General features: G+C 31.0%; 4 protein-coding genes across 4 annotated transcripts; 2 read left to right on the forward strand and 2 right to left on the reverse strand.

The window, feature by feature from the left end:
* Positions 1-921: 921 nt before the first annotated feature.
* On the reverse strand, positions 922-2513 carry LOC141533448 (ATP-dependent DNA helicase pif1-like). Its single transcript, XM_074252339.1, has 2 exons — positions 2420-2513; positions 922-2315 (listed from the first exon to the last, which is right to left on the reverse strand). Exons 1-2 carry the CDS (start codon positions 2511-2513, stop codon positions 922-924), a joined length of 1488 nt encoding a protein of 495 aa, XP_074108440.1.
* Positions 2514-2546: 33 nt separating this feature from the next.
* On the reverse strand, positions 2547-5818 carry LOC141533449 (uncharacterized). Its single transcript, XM_074252340.1, has 2 exons — positions 5384-5818; positions 2547-5294 (listed from the first exon to the last, which is right to left on the reverse strand). The coding sequence occupies exons 1-2, from the start codon at positions 5816-5818 to the stop codon at positions 2547-2549; spliced, it is 3183 nt and encodes a 1060-aa protein (XP_074108441.1).
* Positions 5819-12465: 6647 nt separating this feature from the next.
* Positions 12466-14226, forward strand: LOC141533508 (coiled-coil domain-containing protein 6). Its single transcript, XM_074252426.1, has 2 exons — positions 12466-12926; positions 13019-14226. Exons 1-2 carry the CDS (start codon positions 12705-12707, stop codon positions 14090-14092), a joined length of 1296 nt encoding a protein of 431 aa, XP_074108527.1. The 5' UTR covers positions 12466-12704; the 3' UTR covers positions 14093-14226.
* Positions 14227-16101: 1875 nt separating this feature from the next.
* Positions 16102-17627, forward strand: LOC141533450 (ATPase family AAA domain-containing protein 2-like). Its single transcript, XM_074252341.1, has 3 exons — positions 16102-16255; positions 16326-16744; positions 17481-17627. The coding sequence occupies exons 1-3, from the start codon at positions 16102-16104 to the stop codon at positions 17625-17627; spliced, it is 720 nt and encodes a 239-aa protein (XP_074108442.1).
* Positions 17628-22252: the final 4625 nt, after the last annotated feature.

Consider the following 22252-nt stretch of genomic DNA (forward strand, 5'->3'; position numbering starts at 1 on the left):
TCGTTAGAAAAAGCCCAGTAGTTTTAAGCAGGTGTGGGAGACCGTTCGTTCAAAAAAAGCCCGTCTAGTCATCGTATCGTCAATTGGAGGTTCGTTTGTAAATATCGTTTATTTCGCAGTTATTCTCCGCTTCGTTAGATTATAAGTGTGTGTGTGAGCGCTTAAAATTGTTAAGTTTGTTAAATTTTTATTGTTAATAAAACTGATCAGATTGCTAATTAAATTTTTATTATTTAACGGCACCTTCCTCCACTCTCTCTACCCTAAGGTAAGTTTTCTCAGCTCTGGACCGGTTCCAGGAACCGTGATTAATAATCCTGGTGGCGCCCTGATAATTTTTATTGTTATTAGTTTTGTTAGTTAATTTTGAAATTGATTAGGGGCTAACCTGAACAGGTAAAACTGTTACAATATAAACAAAATGATTAATTTCAAAAAGATAATGAATATAAATTTTGATTTAGAGAAAAGTGATTGTTTGTGATGACCGGTGTTAACAAGTATTAAATATATGAGAAAAGTATTTTATTATTAATAATCAATCAATCAATCAATGGGTCAGTTAGTCATTAAATCTGTCATTACATAGATTTCCGCATCACCCATGAGGTACTGTGTAGTAAGATGCGTTCCCATTATTTTACATGGCGGGTCTCCAGTAGGCCTAAACCATGTAAAAATTACCAACATGAAAATAAATATATTTTATATTTTTTTAAACCCATTGAGTTATATTTTTTAGTAAATTTCACTTTGATGTTCTTTATTTTTTATGTATGGCAATTTTTATAAATATCAACGAAATTTTTATTTTTTATCACATTAATTTATTTCTTTCAATTATTACATTTAAGAACATATTATTATCATATGATTACTTATAATAATTGTTAAAAATAAATAAAATCTAAAATAATGTACTTATATGTTTAAAACTTCTTTATATACAACATTCTTCGTTCGCTTCTCTGGTTGAAGAATGATGAGATTTTCAGAGGAACTTACTCTTGAACATGCTACATAAAATTGACCATGGGAAAAACAGTCACTTTGTAAATCTACACCAGCTAATTTTAAACTCTGCCCTTGAGCTTTATTAATAGACATCACGAAGCAAACTCTAACTGGAAACTGCAAACGCTTAAATTTAAAATGATAATCTGATGGAATCAAAGGTATTCTTGGAATGAATACATTTTCTCCCTCATACTTTCCTGTAAAAATGGTCGCTTCAATTAAATTTTTCCGCAGAGTTTTTACCTGTAGTCTGGTGCCATTACACAATTTGGGAGGATTCAAGTTACGCAACATTATCGATGTACCAATCTTTAGATGAAGAATATGAGGTGGTATGCCTGGCGGGTTAAGTGTATGCAGAAACTCAACAGGATAATGAACAGTTTCCTCTACTTCTATGACTGTATCCACAGACTCATACTTCATATGTTCAGTTGTTTGTCGTTCTATCAGTAAGGTATTAATCCTATCAGCTGATTCATTTATTGGAGTCAGAATAGCTCTTTCTTTTAACCATGATAAACTATCTAATGCACCACGTTGAATATTCGGGTATATTCTATCAATCAAAGTAATCAACTCTCCCACAGTTTCACAAAGGTTACTTGGAATGGTTATTTTTCTTTCTTCTTCTGGGAGATTTCCGTTACCTATGTCAATTAATAATTCTGAAAACTCTTTCGCTCTCAAGTCATTTTGAAGACATACCCTCATATTAACTTTCAACGATAGGACTTTTATATTAGGCCATAAAATTAAAGATTTTAGGCAGGCTTTAATTTCATCTGCACGTGTCCCTCGTGGTACAACAGGTAAAGTTTGTCTGAAGTCACCAGCTAAAAGAATAGTCAACCCACCCATAAGTCGATTATACTCTCTAATGTCTTGAAGTGTCTGATTAAGAGCCTCAACACCTTTCTTGTGGGCCATAGTACACTCATCCCACACTATAATTTTTGTTTCTCTGAGTACATGCGCCATGTCACTTTGCTTTGAGATATTACAAATGGGATTATCGGAATGATTCAAGTTGAGAGGTAGTTTAAAAGCTGAGTGCGCCGTCTTGCCTCCATCAATTAACGTGGCTGCAATCCCTGACGAAGCAACAGCAACAGCAATATTTTTTCTACTCCTAATTTTAGCAAGCAGAAGATTGATCAAGAAAGTTTTCCCAGTTCCACCAGGAGCATCAAGAAAAAACAACTTCCCTGAATTAGAATCAATACTGTTCAAGACTTCATCATAAACTTGTTTCTGATCGTCATTTAATTTCGAAACCCCTACAGAACTTCGATCAACTGAGAAACATCATAAGCCAATTCATTTATGTACTGACGGTTGTTAATAACGTTGCTTTGCTCTCTTAATGGTTCTGGAAGCCCAAATTCTAACAATGACTTACCTGACATTGATGTAACAATATCTTCAAGAAGGATAAGACACTGGTTGTAAACGATATCAACGATCAGTTCAACATCTCTACTCTCTCTTTCCATTTGTCTTTTGATATCTTTTGCCAAACTTTCCCGTCACTTTGTCCATAATTTTATCGGATCTCCCACTTGACAAAAAACCAACATAATCGCGAATAACTCTCTAATTTTATAAGGAGAATCAAAAATAGAAGCTTCCTCTAAAGTACGATGCCAGTTAATATCGTCTTCCAATAATCCAAGTGTTCTGCAAGTTGCTTGAAAAGTCGGATGCTCTACCCCTTCTACAGTTTTTAAATCATTGAATGAAGTAGAACCACGAATCTCATGTAGGAGAAGGCGTAAATAGTAGTATTCAGCATTACCGGGATGGACAGTATACACTCTACCCAACACATGATCTTTTTTAATTTCTGGAAAACCTGTCACGACTTTTCCTTTTTTCCTCCTAATAAATTCATTGTTTCTCCAAACGTAATAACCTGGAACTTCACTATACAAAAGAGTTCGCGCAAAACCATCTACTTTACAGAGATCGAAAAAACCTATAAGCGTTGTTTTCTTTGGATTCGCGATTTTATTAACAATGTTCTCTTCTGTGAAATAAACTCTTTGACCATTGTCTAGATGAACAGCAAGATGAACAACAGGAGGATATCTCTCATGAATGTGAAAACCGAAAATACGCCAGACTGCTTCAGAACTGCTTATGTATCGTCCTGCTTCATACCTAGAAACCTCATCTAAATTTTCAACGGTAAACGCTGCCTGATCAGAACCCTTATTTACGTACTTGCAGATGTATCTGATAGATTTAACTGAATTGCAATACTCAACATTGATATGAGCTTTGAAAGTACGTGACAAAACAGGATTAAATGGTACCACCCATCGATTATCAATATCATTTCCATTAATTTTTATTGCTGGTCCACCGTCTTCCGGAGACCGTCTTCGATACTTAGGATATCCATCTTCACCTGTTTGAGTTTCTTTTAAGAAAGGCCTTGGGTATCGTTTAGTGCAAACATCAGCCAGCATGCAAGGTGAACTGAAATTGAAAACTCCACACGGGCCATGAATCATTGTTGATTTAATAATTTCATGAAGTGTTTGATCCTGATCAGGGTCAGGTAATTCAGCTCTTATAACTTCGTCAATAGAGTCAGGTCTTATTTTTTCTTCCAACCAAAGAAGAATATGAACATGTGGAAGTCCACGCTTCTGCCATTCCACAGTATACATGTTACACCTTACATTGCCAAAGATACAACCTTTTGTCAGAAGATTCATCATGTGTTTAACTTTCAAACAAAATACCCTCGCAATGATATCGTGTCGATCATAAGATTTTTGTCCTTGTCTCAAAAGATCTTCAATTTCTGACCATTTAGGATTGCAAGTGAATGTAATGAATAAATCTGGACGTCCGAAATGCCGTACGTCCGTCATAGCGTCTTGAGTTCGTTCATGCATGTAGCGGGGTCCACCAGTGAACGAAGACGGCAATACAACCATTCTACCAAGTTCTGAAAACTGTCCATCTCTTTTTACCATAGCGTCTTTTAGGTGGATATATTCCTCACTCCTAAGTTTTGTTTGATTATTACGAATCCAATTGAGCCTTTCAGTTTCAATCTTAGTATACATGTCAACTAAAAACTGATTAAAGAGATTACGAAAGAGTACTAAATGACATATTTCACTAACACGCTCCATTAACCTATAACTGTAGAACTCAGAAGCAGAGACAGTCTTCTTGAGAGGGGACCTAGTCTTTGCGTCACGTTTAGGTATGTTTATGTAATAACCATCCTCTCCACGGAAAAACATCAAAGGGTACTGGAGAGCATCGTATGCACGATGCGTTTCACTAATCCGTATTAATTTATTGTCTATACTGTAAAGAATTATATCTCTTTTTTCGAAAGCCTGACCGACAATAACAACTGCTACTTCATTAGTTTGAGGAACATTGAAACGACCCTTGTGCTGACCTCGCGGTTTTCTATCGGCATTAATTACAACCTTGAACTCTTTTTGGTCTTTAGGAACTGAATCGATAGCGGCCTTGAAATCCAAAATATATTTATTATTTTTATGAAACGACTTCTGTAGTTGGCTAACTAATTCGGGTTTAATACCAGGAGTAATTCCACAACGGATTTCACTCTCACGTTTATCATCCCCAAGAAAGTACAACTGAAGAAAAGAAGGATGCTGATGAGGTTCAGCCATAAGGCTACCTATTCTGTGGTACACTTGGCCCTGAATTTTAAATGTTGGCATATAATTTCCCTCCTTCACTTCTTTTGCTCCAAATGACGTCATTTGAAAACATCCGTTATACTTTCGAATCGTGAAAAGGAAATGTTCTGAAAGCGGGTCTTGATGGATAAGGAGACTGTTCAAAGGTTCAGGGTAGGGCTCAATTGTAGGAAGCTGGACTTGACCACCACTGCAGCACATCTCTGGAGGTTCATCCATCCATTTTAAAGCACGACAATAAATACACGGTAATCGTTTTCCAATGTTTACAATTTTATCATTTCCATAATCGATGTTCGTTTTGTAGTGAAAGCCAGACAAAGTCTTAGATTGCCAAGGTGCTAGTTTAATTTGTAACCTTTTTTGGTTGTATTTAACTACAGCTGCCTGATTAACATGTTGGTTTTGAGAAACGTACCTTTTTACAGCTTCTCTATTTACTTCAGGATGACTTTTAGTATATTTCGCAGCAGCTACTCTATTTACTTCAGGATGAAATTTATTATATTTTGAAGCAGCTTGTCTCAATTGTTTATTCCTAATTGCATTTGTAAATCGTTTCCTCCTTTTTTTCCTCTATTTGATTGAAGGGGTATTACATTATCACTAATAGATTCATTTGAACCTGATAAATTAATTTTAGATATTGATTGAGGCTGTAAAACTTCCACTGACACATTTTCTTTAGGCTGAGACACTGAAAATGATACATTTTTATCATTTTGTTGCACATTATCATCACTATTTAAATTCAAATTTGATAAATTAATGTTAGAAACTAATTGAGACTGTGAAACTGCCACTGACACATTTTCGTTAGTCTGAGACACTAAGAATGAAACATTTTCTTTACTTTTTTGCACATTATTATCACTACTTACATGAACATTACCACCATGCATTGACTCGACAAAATCAATCAAAGCATCGAAATAACCGTTATTAAAATTTCCCGTAAATCGTAGTCTTTTTATACCCTGTGTCGCTTCTCCAACGGAAGCCATGAGGAAGCCACCTTGATACACTTGAAATTGATAAGGAAATAATTCTGCAGCTGCCATAATTTCGCAAATGGACCCATACGTGTTATGCTTAGACATTTCTATACAGTAAATACCTTAAGTATCATAAGGGGCGCCAGATGGCATTTGTGTGACGCATTGAAATCTTGTCCAATTTTTTGATACATGTTTAACAATTTCTTTTCGAATTTCGTCAGCCTTCGATACGTTGCCGTATATCAGTAGGGACAGAGTAGAGAATAAACACTCTCCGTCGCCTATAATCTCGACAATTCGGAAAGGGATATAATGCCCACCTATTAAAATATATTCTAAGTTCATAATAAATATTTTTTAAATATTATAAATAAAAATTTTCAATAGAATTGAATCTTATCCTGAATTTAAAAAATATAAAAATTTTAATCAAAATAAAAAAAATATCGTTAATAAAATATTAATATCAATTTAAAAAAAGCATTAACAAATTAATGGAAATTAACATTGTCATAAAAAGTTACCAACACAACGGGAGTAAATTTAAATTATAAAAAATTAGAGCAATATCAACAAAACTCACCAATAACACAATTGAATTAAATTAAATTATTTATAATTATAACTTATGTATTTTTAGATAATTAATTAAAATTTTATATATTTTTTTGTCTATGAAATAATTTTTTTGACAGCTCTGAATTTGTTTATAAATTACATGAATAAATATGTTATTATTCTTTTGTCTAAGCGCCAACTTCAATAACGTTATTAAGATTGGTAATCTTATTATTACTTATTAATACCTATTAATCCTATTATTTCTTATCTTAGCGCCATTTTTTTATAAAATATGAATTTTAGTGATCATGATTATGAAATTAATCACATATTAATTGGAAATATAAACAACAATGTTATTATATTAATTTTACTGAAAATTAACATCGATAAGTTAATGAATAAATTTATTTGTGCTTATAAATATAAAAATGAAAATTTTTAATCTTTATTATTAAGAAATTCATCACAAATTAAGTGGTATTAAGAAATATATTTATTATTATTCATTTTATTAATAATTATCTTAAATCTTCCTTTTTTTATAATAATTTAACGATATTGTTGTGAAATTTTAGAGAAGATACATCAAACACAATTTACCATTTTAATTTTAATCATTAAAATCAGTATAATCATTTAACAATATCAACATTAATATTTATGTTATATTTATCTGTTTTATGATATAATGGAGTTCATCGTTCATGATCATTCCAATACATATTAACTATTTCAGTTATTAATGATTTAGCTATTCTTTCTTAAACAAAGTATGATTATGAATTCCTACTGTCCCAACAATCAATTGATAAAAATCGATGTATTTGCCTAACATTGTATAGAATAATACTGTTGAATAATAATTGTATAGAATATTTGTATTTAGTAACTTTCTACTTTTATTCTAATCATTTCTCTGAATTTAGTTTACAACCGAATTTGTTATTACAATTTATTCATTTTAACAGTTGTTATAGCAACGGTAACCATTGCAACTGTAACCATGGCAACTTTATCCATTGCAACGGTAACCATGGCAACGGTATCCATTTCAACTGTAACCATGGCAACGGTATCCATGACAACGGTAACCATGGCAATGGTAACCATGGCAACGGTAACCACTGCAACGGAAACCATGGCAACGGTTGATTAGCGTGGGTGGTTGCGCTGGGGGCGGGGGGGGTGAGTTCTATAATTGATGGGTGCCACTTGATCGATTTCTTAGATTGGCGAATCGAAATGACATTTTCTAAAAAAAAAAAAAAAAAAGAGAGAGAGATATAGGGAAGGGGGAAGAAGTCACGGGAGGGGAGGGAAGAATGAGAGGGAGGGGAGGGAGTAGCATACGTGTTGGTAGACGAAAAATTTATTATAGCTAGGAATTGCGTAAAATCCGTTCTTAGTGAGCGTCTACATCACGAATGGAGTAAGTATGCTAAATTTCAAGTCAATCGGGCGAATAGTTTCGGAGATCTCGTGATGGGTGAGTGAGTGGTATTTCGCTTATATATATATATATATATATATATATATATATATATATATATATATATATATATATATATATATATATATATGTATATATATGTTGTGGTGAGCTATGTTATAGCCTATGTTTATCCATGGTTTTCGCAGCCAAATGAACATAATTTTTTTCAGTTTTTCTTTAAATCATTTTGAATAACTTCAAATCGCGTCGATTTTTCTCAGTTCTGTAAATTGTATCTTAAAGCTTATTCAATAACCTTTAATTTTTGTACCAATCTGATCTCCCCATACAAAGTTGCCGTTAATGGAAACAATCCCAACCATCGGCCGATATCTGGCAGCCAACGATTGGCCAGTTATAGGGATATGTCAACGGGCCATACTTGGTTAAACGCTGGTCGCCGTCTATTGCGGACATTAATGTTTTGCAATTAATATCCATTTATCGCCCAAAGTCTGGCTGTTCTTGGCCAATTTGTTATTTTATAATAACACAAATTTGGGTTTTCGGAGATGCATTACGCGAAGTATAATATTTAAAAAATTAAAAAAGATATTGTAATGTTTATTTAAGATTATTATTGATCCAAATAGAAGTTATATATAAACTTATATAAATAAATAAAAAAAATATATAAACTTTTATACAAGATTATCGTAGATCTAAACAAAAATAATGAGCAAATAAAACAAGACAATAAAAATTTTAAATGTGATTTCGAAGTTTGACTTGAGAAAAGGATGGCATAATTTTTGAAACAAACATATAACTATTGGAAGGATCAACTGTCCCTTATTAGAAAAAGAGATTTAAAAAGATTAAAATTGTTTGAAAAAATTGAAAAAGATTTTATTTTTACTACTACATAGATATACACTTTACATTGAGGTAATCTTTTTGAATCTCTTTTTCTAATAAGGGATTAGCCTAAATAGGTTTGGTGCAAATTAAATTTAGAATGAAAAAAAATAATCGTCTTCAGACATTTAAAAACTTTATACAAAAATCGACAAAATTGAGTACTGATAAATTTCATAATCTGTATATGCAGTAATAAAATATATTTCAATCATTCAAATAGCTAAGTGGAATTTTTCAGTTAGATTCCAGCATGCAGCGTAGCCGGTAATGATCGAGACTTTCACGCAGACGAACCAGGTTCGATTCCCACTTCGACTTAACCTTTAAAATTTTTTCGGAATATCCGACTAGGATCGACGCTCCTGTGCTACATCTTCTACTACTTGACTTCATAACGCCAATACGATTATAGGAATAAAAAATTCTACGGCATATCGGCTAAATTTTTAGTTTTTTTTTTTTTATTTTAACATACTCAGCCGATGATCAGCCATTAACGGCCCGATAACTTTTTTTACAATCGGCCGATAATCAACTGCCGTTAATGGGCCGTTGTTATCATTTGGACATTCAGCCGTCCGTGGGCCATTAAAAGTCGCCAATGATCGGCCGTCAATCAGTATCCTTTGCCCGTCGATGGGCCATCCGAGGGCCGGTTTTCGAACTTTGTATGGGTAGGCATCTGAAAGGACTTTCATAAATTTAGTTTCTCTGAAAATTAGAGCAGATTCGACAGACTTATTCAAAAGTTATAAGAAGTTTAAAAACGGCTAATTTTACAATTCGTAAAGTTTACAATCGGCTAATTTTATAAGTTTCTGCAGTAAGAATTTGCTAAATTCACGTAGCCGAAGATTTTTGTTTTTCGCTATTTTCTAAATGACTAAATTTATAATTGGTGAAATTTAAATTTCGCTAATTTCATTAATATCATTTTTTATTTGCGATTAATTTTATAAATGACATTATCAACTAATTTTCAAATTTATAGTTTATAACCGTTCGAGTTTAAAAATGGCTATTTTCCAGTAAACTTAAAAACATACTTAAATTAATGACCACGATTGTATGTAATGACAAATAGGTATATAAAAATTATATGAAGTCATATATAGATTATATATGGTTCTATAGAATTATATATAATTGTTTTTACCCGCCCGATGAAAAAAGTTTTTATATAACTGTTTACAGTTATATACAATTGTATATAATTCTATATAAAAATGTGAAAAAGAACAATGAAATTGTATATAAATGTATATATTTGTATATAATTATATACATTTATATATTATCACAACGTGTTTTCGTCTAGATTATATATAATTATGTACAATTCTATATAATTGTATACAAATATATACATTTATATACAATTTCATTGTTCTTTTTTGCATTTTCATATAGAATTATATACAATTGAATATATAACTGTATATAATTATATAAACATTTTATATAATTATGCATCACCTCTATCCAATTGTATATAATCCATATATAACTGTATACAGTTATATAAAATCTTTTTTCATCGGGCAGGCATGAACAGGCATGATCAGGTCTAATTTCAGGCTTGATCATACATGAACAGGCATGGTCAGGTCTGATCATTTTTTTCCGGGGTGCCTTTAAAGATGAACGAAAAATATTCATGTCAGAAAATCAACATATTGGGCTTATTGGTTTAAATAGCTATCAAGCTAACTTGAATTCCTTTGAGTGTAAATCTTTTTATTATTTTCTGAGTAGTATCTTTTACAAAATGAACGAATTGTTAAAGTTTTAAAAATTAATGATCATGTATTGCATTTAAAATAATTAATTGCATGTTAAATATTTTTGATTTAATTTTAATGTTATCCCCCCAGCGATAGGACTACCCTTGTGGAAATAATTCTCTGAAAAAACTCTTGAAAAGTCTTTATAACTCTGAATAAGACTTTTCGAAAGTCTTCACATCCCTAACTAAGTAAAGGAAAGACTTAATAAGTCTTCAAAACTCTGCAATACTCTTCAAAAGTCAAATTTTCCCTGCAATTTCGGAATTTCTCAAAGAGTTATTAAGACTTGATAAGACTTGTTCAGTTTTACAGGAAAAGAAGAAAATATTTCTTTTCAAAAAAATTACGTATCAGAATTAAATAAAACTATAAAAAAGAATTAATGCATGTTTTAAAAAAATTTTTTTTAAATAATATTTTCATCACGAAAATACTTTGATGGGCATCGAATCACTTATAGTTGAGCAAGTCAAAACATCAACAGCAAATGAAGTGCACTTGATAGTGGAAACAGATACTACTCAAAGAGTAAATCCAATCGGTATTTAATTTGGACTATCAAATATTAAAGTCAACTTTCTAGGTAGGAAAGAATTTTCTATCCACACGCTATCTGCTGGAATTAATTGATACCTAACATATTTTAGTTTACGAATTTACAGTTAGAATCTTTGAGTGTTCTTAGTTTCTAATAGGTGGCATGTGGTTAGAAAATTCTTTCCTACCTAGAAAGTTGACTTTAATATTTGATAGTCCAAATTAAATACCGATTGGATTTACTCTTTGAGTAATATCTGTTTCCAACAGCAAGTGCACTTCATTTGCTGTTGATGTTTTGACTTGCTCAACTATGAGTGATTCGATGCCCATCAAAGTATTTTCGTGATGAAAATATTATTTAAAAAAAATTTTTTTAAAACATGCATTAATTCTTTTTTATAGTTTTATTTAATTCTGATACGTAATTTTTTTGAAAAGAAATATTTTCTTCTTTTCCTGTAAAACTGAACAAGTCTTATCAAGTCTTAATAACTCTTTGAGAAATTCCGAAATTGCAGGGAAAATTTGACTTTTGAAGAGTATTGCAGAGTTTTGAAGACTTATTAAGTCTTTCCTTCACTTAGTTAGGGATGTGAAGAATTTCGAAAAGTCTTATTCAGAGTTATAAAGACTTGTCAAGAGTTTTTTCAGAGAATTATTTCCACAAGGGTATGTACCGAGGACGCTTGAATAAAATAAAATAAAAAAACATTAATTAATAATTAATTATTATTTATTGATAAATAATTAAATATTATTTATTTATAAATAATTAGTTATTTACAAGTTGAATACAGGATATAAATTGTTAACTTAATTTTTATGTATTTCATTGCAATATTATTTTAAAGCAAGTTTAACAAAAATATATTATTTAACGATCTTGTTGTTAGTTAAACATCGGTTACATTATTATTTAGCCGTTGAAATAAGGGATCATAGAATTTTTCTCACACGTGTCTTTTATGAATTTTCCTCAGAGTCTCAAGTACCTAAGGTTTTTTCGGAACTTAACTACAATGTCCCTTTATACTTGATAATAATTTACATTTATTTGAAACAAAATGTACTCTATATAATAAAAATTTTACAACATAGAACTTAAATTTTCTAATTTGGACATTTTTAACTATTTGAATTATAAATTAATAAAATTATTGAAAATAATCTAAATTACATTCAAATTTGCACTTAGCTGACCGGTAGTGTCACCTGCTGGATGCATCTAGAAGTACCATAGTGTCCACAAAGTAAAATCTAAATTAAGTTTCGCAGGTTATATCTTTGTTTTTCTGAAAAAATTGAGACGTCACTGCAAAATATTATATTACAAATTTTATTGTGTGTCTCAATTTTCTGATAAATTTTGTCGATTTTGCGTTTCATCTGGTTCATTTTTGTAGCTCGGTCAGTCGCTATCCTCCTTACTAATTTGACACTACACACACACACACACACTCGATCGTGATTAGTTAACAGAAAATACTTTGAGGGTCACTGTTTGAACGTTCTGCAAACAGCTGATTTCTCCAATCATTGATCTCTGCTATAAACACATGTTTGTGCCGTTAAATATATTTGTATCATTAAAAATCATGTGATTCATTTAATTTACAAATATAAAGTATTTTTAATGAGTATAGTTCAATAAGAGAGATCAACAAGTAATATTTAGATGAAATAATTTAAGTTAAGTGATTAATTCTTTTATAAATCACATTGAATTTTTTAACTGAAAAATAAAATGGCTGACCGTGATAGTGCATCCGAAAGTGATTCAAGTTCGATAGATGGAGGACCAATTATGATGCCTCCTTCACCAATAACTCGAGAGCAATTGCAGAAACGAATTGAATCTCTTCAACAACATAATCGAGTACTAAAAGTTGAACTTGAAACTTACAAACTTCGAGTGAAGGCTCTTCAAGAAGAAAACAGAGGGCTACGGCAAGCCTCAGTAATTATTGTAAGTTATTTTTTTTTACTGATTTTTTTTATTGTAAAATGCTTTTTCCCTTTACTAAAAAATTTTTTGATTTTTTTTCCTTCATCATTTAGCAAGCTAAAGCTGAACAAGAAGAGGAATTCATTAGTAATACTTTATTGAAAAAAATCCAAGCTTTAAAAAAAGAAAAAGAAACGTTAGCTCATCATTATGAGCAGGAAGAAGAATGCCTCACTAATGACTTGTCAAAAAAACTAAATCAATTAAGACAAGAAAAGTGTAAACTAGAGCAAACTTTAGAACAAGAGCAAGAATGCTTAGTAAATAAATTGATGAGAAAAATTGAAAAATTGGAAGCTGAAACTTTAGCAAAACAGAGCAATTTAGAGCAACTACGAAGAGAAAAAGTTGAATTGGAAAATACTTTAGAACAAGAACAAGAAGCACTTGTGAATAAGCTATGGAAAAGAATGGACAAATTGGAAGCGGAAAAAAGAATGCTTCAAATAAAGTTAGATCAACCAGTTTCGGATCCTACGTCTCCTAGAGAAATAAGTAATGGTGATGCAGCAACAAATCTCAGTACACATATACAAACATTAAGAAGTGAAGTAGCAAGATTGAGACATACTTTGTTAATGTCACAACAAGAACATACTGAAAAAATGCAGCGCTACGTTAACGAAGAAAAACATATTAAAGAAGAAAATTTAAGGCTGCAGCGCAAATTACAACTAGAAGTTGAACGCCGTGAAGCTCTCTGTAGACATTTATCAGAATCTGAATCTAGTTTAGAAATGGAAGAAGAACGTCACTATAATGAGATTGTTATGTCAGGAAGTAACATTAGAAATCGAACAGTATCAAGTCCTGTACCACACAATCCATCACCCAGTTCATCTAGACCACTAAGTCCCGGAATTAATATAGTGGGCTCTACTACTGCTCGTGATAGTTTTACATCAAATCGCTGTTTTGCTTGTGGACAGCCCGTAATAGCTCTTCCATTTTCTAGTTCTCCACCTTCAAGTACTGCTTTTATGACCTCTACATCAAACAGACGCACTTCTGATAGATTTGTCAAACCTGCGATTCCACCAACTGTAATAAGTCCAGGAGGGCCGCAATCAATGTCACCTATTACTAATACATCTGCTGGCTGCCCAATGGATATAACTAAAACATAAACTATTGATACTAATTTTCAAAAAATTTTGCTTTCCAATAGTTGAAAATCCACTGTTACGAACTATAATTGTTTTCAAATAACTGAAACATTAAGGTCTACGTTCAATAAATCATCGATTTCTTATTTGTTAAATAGATTTCTATACTAGTTTTGATTAATCATACTATACATATTTGTTATAATTATAACAATGTCTGAACGATATAAGGTTTTGTTTTAACGCATGTGCAGAAATCGTTAGTATACTTCAAAATAAGAGCATGATTAAAAATTGAGCTCTTATTTTCAGCTTTTCCTTGTAATTTTATTCGATTTTCCATTTGAATCAAAGTAATGAAATTATTTTTATACTTCACAGAATTAATAGATCTTTGCTACGTATATATGTTTTTGAAGTGAAATGAAATTTATTTATTTAATTCCAATCCCATGATCATTAAAGTCAGGATATACTACTATTGATAATATCCATTCTAATCTTAAACTACTTTTTAACATAGTCAATTCATAAAGCTGATTATTTGTCTTATATGATTACAAAAATAGAAAATCCATAAAAAAATTTTTACATCATCATTACGAGCTCAAATTTTAATCTGGCCTTTCTTTTGATGTAAACTATTGATTTTGATGAATTCTTTAATTAAAATTTTCGTTACTTTATAAGTGCTCTAATGTGAAATTTTTTTTTTCTTAGAATGTCATTTTTATGCTTTTTTAAAAAGTTGTAATATGATAAATTGTATTTTTCAAAAATTAAAGAAATACATTTCGGTGTAAATTTTGTCGTTAACATTTGTAATTATAATAATAACAGCATCAATAATATTATAGAATCATTAATTTATATGTATCAATTCTAACAAATGATCTACACTAAAACTTAGAACTTCATATTTGTTCAGTTCATTGAAATGAAATAATTAACGACCAATCAAAATTGATAGGTAGAAATTAATGAGGTTGACCCCTCCCTGATTAAAAAAAAGTATTAAGACAAAGAAAAAAGTATTGGTTTTCTAGTCAATCCAATGACATTAAAGTTAGCAGCCACTTGATAATTTTTTAATTTTATTGAACAAATAAATCTTTTCTGAAAAACTATTTTCAAAAAATTGCATTCATAATTTTTTAAAATTTCTAAATGTCAATTTTTTTTCTCATATATTTTTGTCATAATTTATTTGTTAAAAAATTCTAAAAATTAATAAATAGCTGCTGAATTAATTCTCATAATACTTTTCAATACTTTTTTCTTTGTCTCAATACTTTTTTTTTATTCAGAGCTATTAAAAAATAGCAGATTACGCATCAAAGAAGGCAAACATGGCAAAACTGAACCTTTTGAAGGTAACATGATGAAAATTTATTAATGTTTATGTTTTTACCATTAATTCATAAAATTCAACTGATAGCGTAGAAACAATAAGATATTCAGTTCACTTCTTTTTGCAGGTAAATTAACTGTTCAAACTTTCAGATGATGATTATCATCAATTGGAAGTGATTTTTCAAAATTCGTAAGTAAATATTAATTTGTAACGTATTACTACATTTCCGGTATTTTTTGTGGATCCTAAAACTCTGTTATACGTTTTACGGCAATAAATAAATAATTGATTCATTTGATAGGTTGGGTTTGCTATTTTAATGATTTTTTTTTTTTTTTAGTTTTGACTTAAATTTTGTTCTAGATAAAATCCAATTTTAAATTAGAATACTATTCTATTTATTTTTTAGAACGTGGCTTATTAAACTCACTTCGAGTTGATAAAAGTTGAACTGTGTGGACAAAATGACTTTTTTTTTTTTATTTGATAATCATCAAACTTCATGTAGCTTGTTGAGTAAAACTTTTTAAAATCAATCGGTATGAAATTTTAACGTGGTTTATTGCATCCATGTCAGTAATAAGAGCATCATTAAATTAATCAGTATATCAATGAAAGATATCTTAACGCATCTGTCTTCAATGTTATAAATAAATTCTGGTGAAAATTTCTCAAAATGTCTAACCTGAAAGATTTCTCATTCATTGGTGGTTTACAAAAACATATTGAAATTGTAAAAGAAATGATTTTATTTCCTCTTGTTTACGGTGAATTATATTCTAAATTCAATTTAAAACCACCAAGGGGATTATTGTTTTATGGCCCACCTGGTTAGTTATTTATTTTAATGTTTATTTCAATCGATAAATACTTTTATAAGATCCATTAAAATTATCACAGGAACTGGAAAAACACTAGTAGCGAGTGCTTTAGCAGTCGAGTGCAGTCACTCAGAACGAAAAGTTGCATTTATATCACGGAAAGGCTCTGATTGTCTCAGTAAATATGTCGGTGAAAGTGAAAGAAAACTTCGAAAAATATTTCATACTGCTCAACAAACAAAACCCTGTATTATTTTTTTCGATGAAGTTGATGGATTAGCTCCAACAAGATCAAGTCGACAAGATTTTGTTCATGCCAGTGTTGTATCAACTCTTTTAGCACTGATGGACGGCTTAGATAATAACTCAGAGATAATTGTCGTTGGTGCAACGAATAGATTGGAAGCGATAGATCCCGCGTTGAGAAGACCAGGCAGATTTGATCGAGAACTATACTTCCCGCTGCCCTGTTATATTGCTAGGAAAGATATTTTGTCGGTAAATCACAATAATTACTCAAGATTTATTGTTAACTTTTACTACTGAAAATATCTCATTAAAATAGAAATAAGTACTTAGAGAATAAATCGGCACGATTCATTACGATGCAGATCTACAAAAATTTGAAGGTTAAATAAATTGTGATATTAACGTACATCTAAGTAGATGTACGGACATTATAAATGTGATCTCTTTATATCTACTTATATGCCCAGATGTACATAGATCAAAAATGATGTTTTTCTGAGTACTCATGAGTATTTTTTATCCAAACATAAAATCTAAAATGATCTGACTTGGATATCTTTAATATTGCATATGACTCATATATGTGAAGATAGTGCAATATTCGATTCGGTGAAAGATATTGAATTGGTATTTGTCAATTAAAATGCCACAATAATCAATGTCTTTCTGACGTTAAAGAAACTTCTTAGTACTTTGATTTTTAGAGAGGACTGTTAAAAAATGATCAACAAATGTCTCCAAACTATTTTTTCATACCTCAATAGTTTCATATGTTCAACGTAATCAAAAATCTACTTTTGACTTAACCCTGATTAAGAAATCTAATTTGAAATGATTTAAAACCATCGGATTTGAATACTATATAGATATACAATTAACAGGGAGGTAATCGTTTCAAATCATCTTTCTGAATCAGGAAATTCACGAAATTTAGAGTCATCTTCAATATATTCTTGGTTTAAACCCTGTTTAAAATTTCCAATAGGATCCCATCAAAAGCGACAAAAGCCCTTTAGAAACCCATAAAATTTATTGGCTTTTGTCGCTTTTGATGGGATCTTATTGGAGCTTTTCAACAGGGAAGAAATTAACCCGTGAATCAGGATTTTTAGAAGATTTCATAGAAATCTAACTTTGTCCTCATGCCGCAACTTTTAAAAAATTCTGCTATTTTCTGACTAAGTTTGTTAAACTCGTTCAGAAAATACCATCAGTTCAAAATTATATATATGATATAACGCGGCTTATCCGGACGATAACGTCTCTAATTCTTAATAGGTCTTTTTCAAACTTTATACGTAATCTTTAGACGAATACCAAGGTCAAGTTCAAAGATGAGCTTAATCAGTCGAGTAGCTTAGAAATTATAGGGTTTCGAAATTTTCAGAATCAGAAAAATTCGTATTTTGGCAGGTTCTTTTGCAGATAACTTTTGAACGAAATAACTTATCTAATTTTTGTAAATTGCATTTCAAAGCTTATCAAACGAACTCCAATTTTCCTCCCATTTTATCCTCCGAAACAGAATATCACTTATTTGTCTGTAGGTTTTTAATGAAATTTTACTTTTGCAGGCGTTTTTTCAATCAATTTGTCCAATATATTTCATAAAAATCCATCTGTGGTTTTATCCTTGTTCTTAATGCTTTTTTTCTCTGTAAAATCTAAATACATTTTCTCTCTTCTACACTGTTTCTTTTCAGTTACGTCAATGTTTTCGATTAGAAAAAAATTTTATAACTTGTAGATTATTTTTATGATACCTGTGATATTTATAATTAACATTTAATTATATTTGTATGTCAGTGAATCTGTTATGACACAGATTTCCGCATCACCCTTGAGGTACTGTGTAAAATGACGTGTTCCCTTTCTATCGCATGGCGGGTCATCAGTAGGAAAATTCTGAATCATGTTATTATCAACATTCATAAGAGAAATTAGCTCTTTGTCAAAACTACTTCCATTTCGGCTGTCGAATGGCTTTTTTTCTGCAGTGCATGGAAACGTAAAATCTAAATATATTATATAGTTCCGAAATATGTAAAACTAGGCAACCTATGATTATAATCGATAAACCACAAGTTGCCTTTGGAAAGATTGCACTCGATATCGTCGGACCACTTCCAATAACTAGCGTCGGTAACAAAAATACATTGACCATCCAGGACAATTTAACTAAATATTCATTAGCAATTCCTTTGGCAGAAGCTTCCGCTGAAAATATCGCTAAAGCTTTGGCTGAGAACTTCATTTGCATTTTTGGCTGTCCTGAATCAATCCTCATAGACCAAGGTAAAAACTTTACTGGATTAGTCATGAAACATGTAACAGTTTTACCTGCTCAGGTTGGCCCCTAATCAATTTTTTAAATAAACTAACAAAACTAACAAACAATATAATTATCAGGGCACCACCAGGATTTTTAATTACGGTTCCTGGAACCGGTCCAGAGCTGAGTAATCTTATTCTTAGGGTAGAGAGAGTGGGGGGAGGTGCTGTTGAAGAATAAATAATTAATTAACAATATATCGATATTTATTAACAATAGAAAATCAACAAAATAAGTACTTATCAAAATCAATTAAATTTCACTCACACACTCACACTATAATTAGTTAAAACTTATAAACTACAGCCTAACTGTCGGCTGACCAGGACCAACGAGTCTCTCTGCGCAAAGACTGCAGTGCGACAGTGACCGTCTAGCCTAACTACCCATACAAAGTTCGAAAACCGGCCCTCGGATGGCCCATCGACGGGCAAAGGATACTGATTGACGGCCGATCATTGGCGACTTTTAATGGCCCACGGACGGCTGAATGTCCAAATGATAACAACGGCCCATTAACGGCAGTTGATTATCGGCCGATTGTAAAAAAAGTTATCGGGCCGTTAATGGCTGATCATCGGCTGAGTATGTTAAAATAAAAAAAAAAAAACTAAAAATTTAGCCGATATGCCGTAGAATTTTTTATTCCTATAATCGTATTGGCGTTATGAAGTCAAGTAGTAGAAGATGTAGCACAGGAGCGTCGATCCTAGTCGGATATTCCGAAAAAATTTTAAAGGTTAAGTCGAAGTGGGAATCGAACCTGGTTCGTCTGCGTGAAAGTCTCGATCATTACCGGCTACGCTGCATGCTGGAATCTAACTGAAAAATTCCACTTAGCTATTTGAATGATTGAAATATATTTTATTACTGCATATACAGATTATGAAATTTATCAGTACTCAATTTTGTCGATTTTTGTATAAAGTTTTTAAATGTCTGAAGACGATTATTTTTTTCATTCTAAATTTAATTTGCACCAAACCTATTTAGGCTAATCCCTTATTAGAAAAAGAGATTCAAAAAGATTACCTCAATGTAAAGTGTATATCTATGTAGTAGTAAAAATAAAATCTTTTTCAATTTTTTCAAACAATTTTAATCTTTTTAAATCTCTTTTTCTAATAAGGGACAGTTGATCCTTCAATAGTTATATGTTTGTTTCAAAAATTATGCCATCCTTTTCTCAAGTCAAACTTCGAAATCACATTTAAAATTTTTATTGTCTTGTTTTATTTGCTCATTATTTTTGTTTAGATCTACGATAATCTTGTATAAAAGTTTATATATTTTTTTATTTATTTATATAAGTTTATATATAACTTCTATTTGGATCAATAATAATCTTAAATAAACATTACAATATCTTTTTTAATTTTTTAAATATTATACTTCGCGTAATGCATCTCCGAAAACCCAAATTTGTGTTATTATAAAATAACAAATTGGCCAAGAACAGCCAGACTTTGGGCGATAAATGGATATTAATTGCAAAACATTAATGTTCGCAATAGACGGCGACCAGCGTTTAACCAAGTATGGCCCGTTGACATATCTCTATAACTGGCCAATCGTTGGCTGCCAGATATCGGCCGATGGTCGGGATTGTTTCCATTAACGGCAACTTTGTATGGGTATCGGCTAACCAGAACTAAACACTTTTTATAAGCCTAACTATCGGCTAACCAGAACTATTTAATTACTCTGCACAAAGACAACAGTGTGACAGAGATCGTCTAGCCTTACTATCGGCTAAGCAGAACTGACTTAACACTATTAACACTCTATCACGCATGACCCACACTAATCTTCACACACATAACCCACACTTGCATGATTTTATTTTATAAATTTTAATTTAACAAAATTGACTGTACTTAATTTTAGTTAAATATTGTAAACTTAATTATTCAATCATTAGTTATTAGTGAAACGATAATTCAAAATTCACAATCAAATTCCAAAAGACTTAACGAACATTCAGTTTCAAATTCCGATTGTAAATTTTAACTCTGTATTAAAATATTAGATAGATTAAAATTCCTGAGTAACCTATTGTCATGGTCTTAATAATATAACAATAATTATTTAGAATAAAAGGTCTTAATACCTTGAATTAACTTTTGATAATTAAATTAATCACGATATAAATTTTAGAATTGAGTTTATAATTATTAACACAAGTTTATTGTTGTAAATTAATTAATTCTGACCGAATTTTCCTGTGACATTTTCTACTCAGGATAACTAATTTCTTAGACTTAATGTCCACGCCGATAATTATTAATTTTCAGTAAATTTTAGTTTAACTAATTCACGGACTTAATCCTAAAAATTACTAAATTTATCATTAATAAATAAAATAGTTTTACAATAAAATATTTTCAATAATTAATTCTTAATAAAATATCCGATAATTTTCCAATAGTTTTATAAATTATAAAAGAATCGACATAAGTCGAAGCATTCGAATTTATTTGCTAGAACATTCGCTAGCTTACTTGTCTTTGACTTTGGGTATTGGAATTTACTGCGACACAAAATGTACTGACGCTCGACCAAAAATTCCACGAATAAAAGGTTGTCAATTATTTTTCAAGTGACAAAATTAATCAATTTTTCTTAAGTTAATTATTATAAAAATTATAACAATAAATTTAACGAATTTTTCTGATGTTAATTAATTAATTGATAAATTTTTAGTTGTTAAATTTTTCCCGCAAGGTCGATTGAGTGATTCTCGGGTATAAGCCCCCATGAAAATCACTCAGTACAAACTAGCAAATGTTCAACTATTACTTATTGAAATAATCGTCGATTAAACGATCCAATTGATAATTAAATAGGAGAAGTAACTGGGTATCTGGCACGATCTGGCCGCACTGTTTTCCACTGCACGGCTCACCTATTTTAACCCAAAACTCCCCCTTCCTATTCTCTCTTTAGGCCCGAAGATCGAGACGCGCCAGTGCTATGTCGAATAATTATCGATATCCGGTGACTTATCGATTTAGGGTAATTTTACCCTGTTACAAACATCTAGCAAAATTATTTAAAATTAGGAAATTTCAAACTACCGCTTTCCATCCACAAACAAACGGCTCCCTGGAAAGAAGCCATTTAGTATTAGTTGAGTACCTACGGCATTTTATCGACCAAAATAGGGATTGGGACACGTGGTTAAAATATGCAATGTTCTCTTATAATACGTCCATTCACGAGGGCACGAGATTTACACCACACGAATTAATATTTGAGGGAACTGCCAATTTTCCATCCAGTTTCATCCGGGAGAGCAATAAAAGAACATATATTGACTATTTAGTCGATTTAGTAATAAAACTGAGAGAAACAATCGAAATCTGCAGGAAATTTAGAAAAAGCTAAATTAAAATCTAAAGAGTACTACGATCGTATATATATAT

Source organism: Cotesia typhae, unplaced genomic scaffold (genome assembly GCF_013202065.1).
Source record: "Cotesia typhae breed Kobodo isofemale line unplaced genomic scaffold, CoteBio_Ctyphae contig_9, whole genome shotgun sequence".
Taxonomy (NCBI): domain Eukaryota; kingdom Metazoa; phylum Arthropoda; class Insecta; order Hymenoptera; family Braconidae; genus Cotesia; species Cotesia typhae.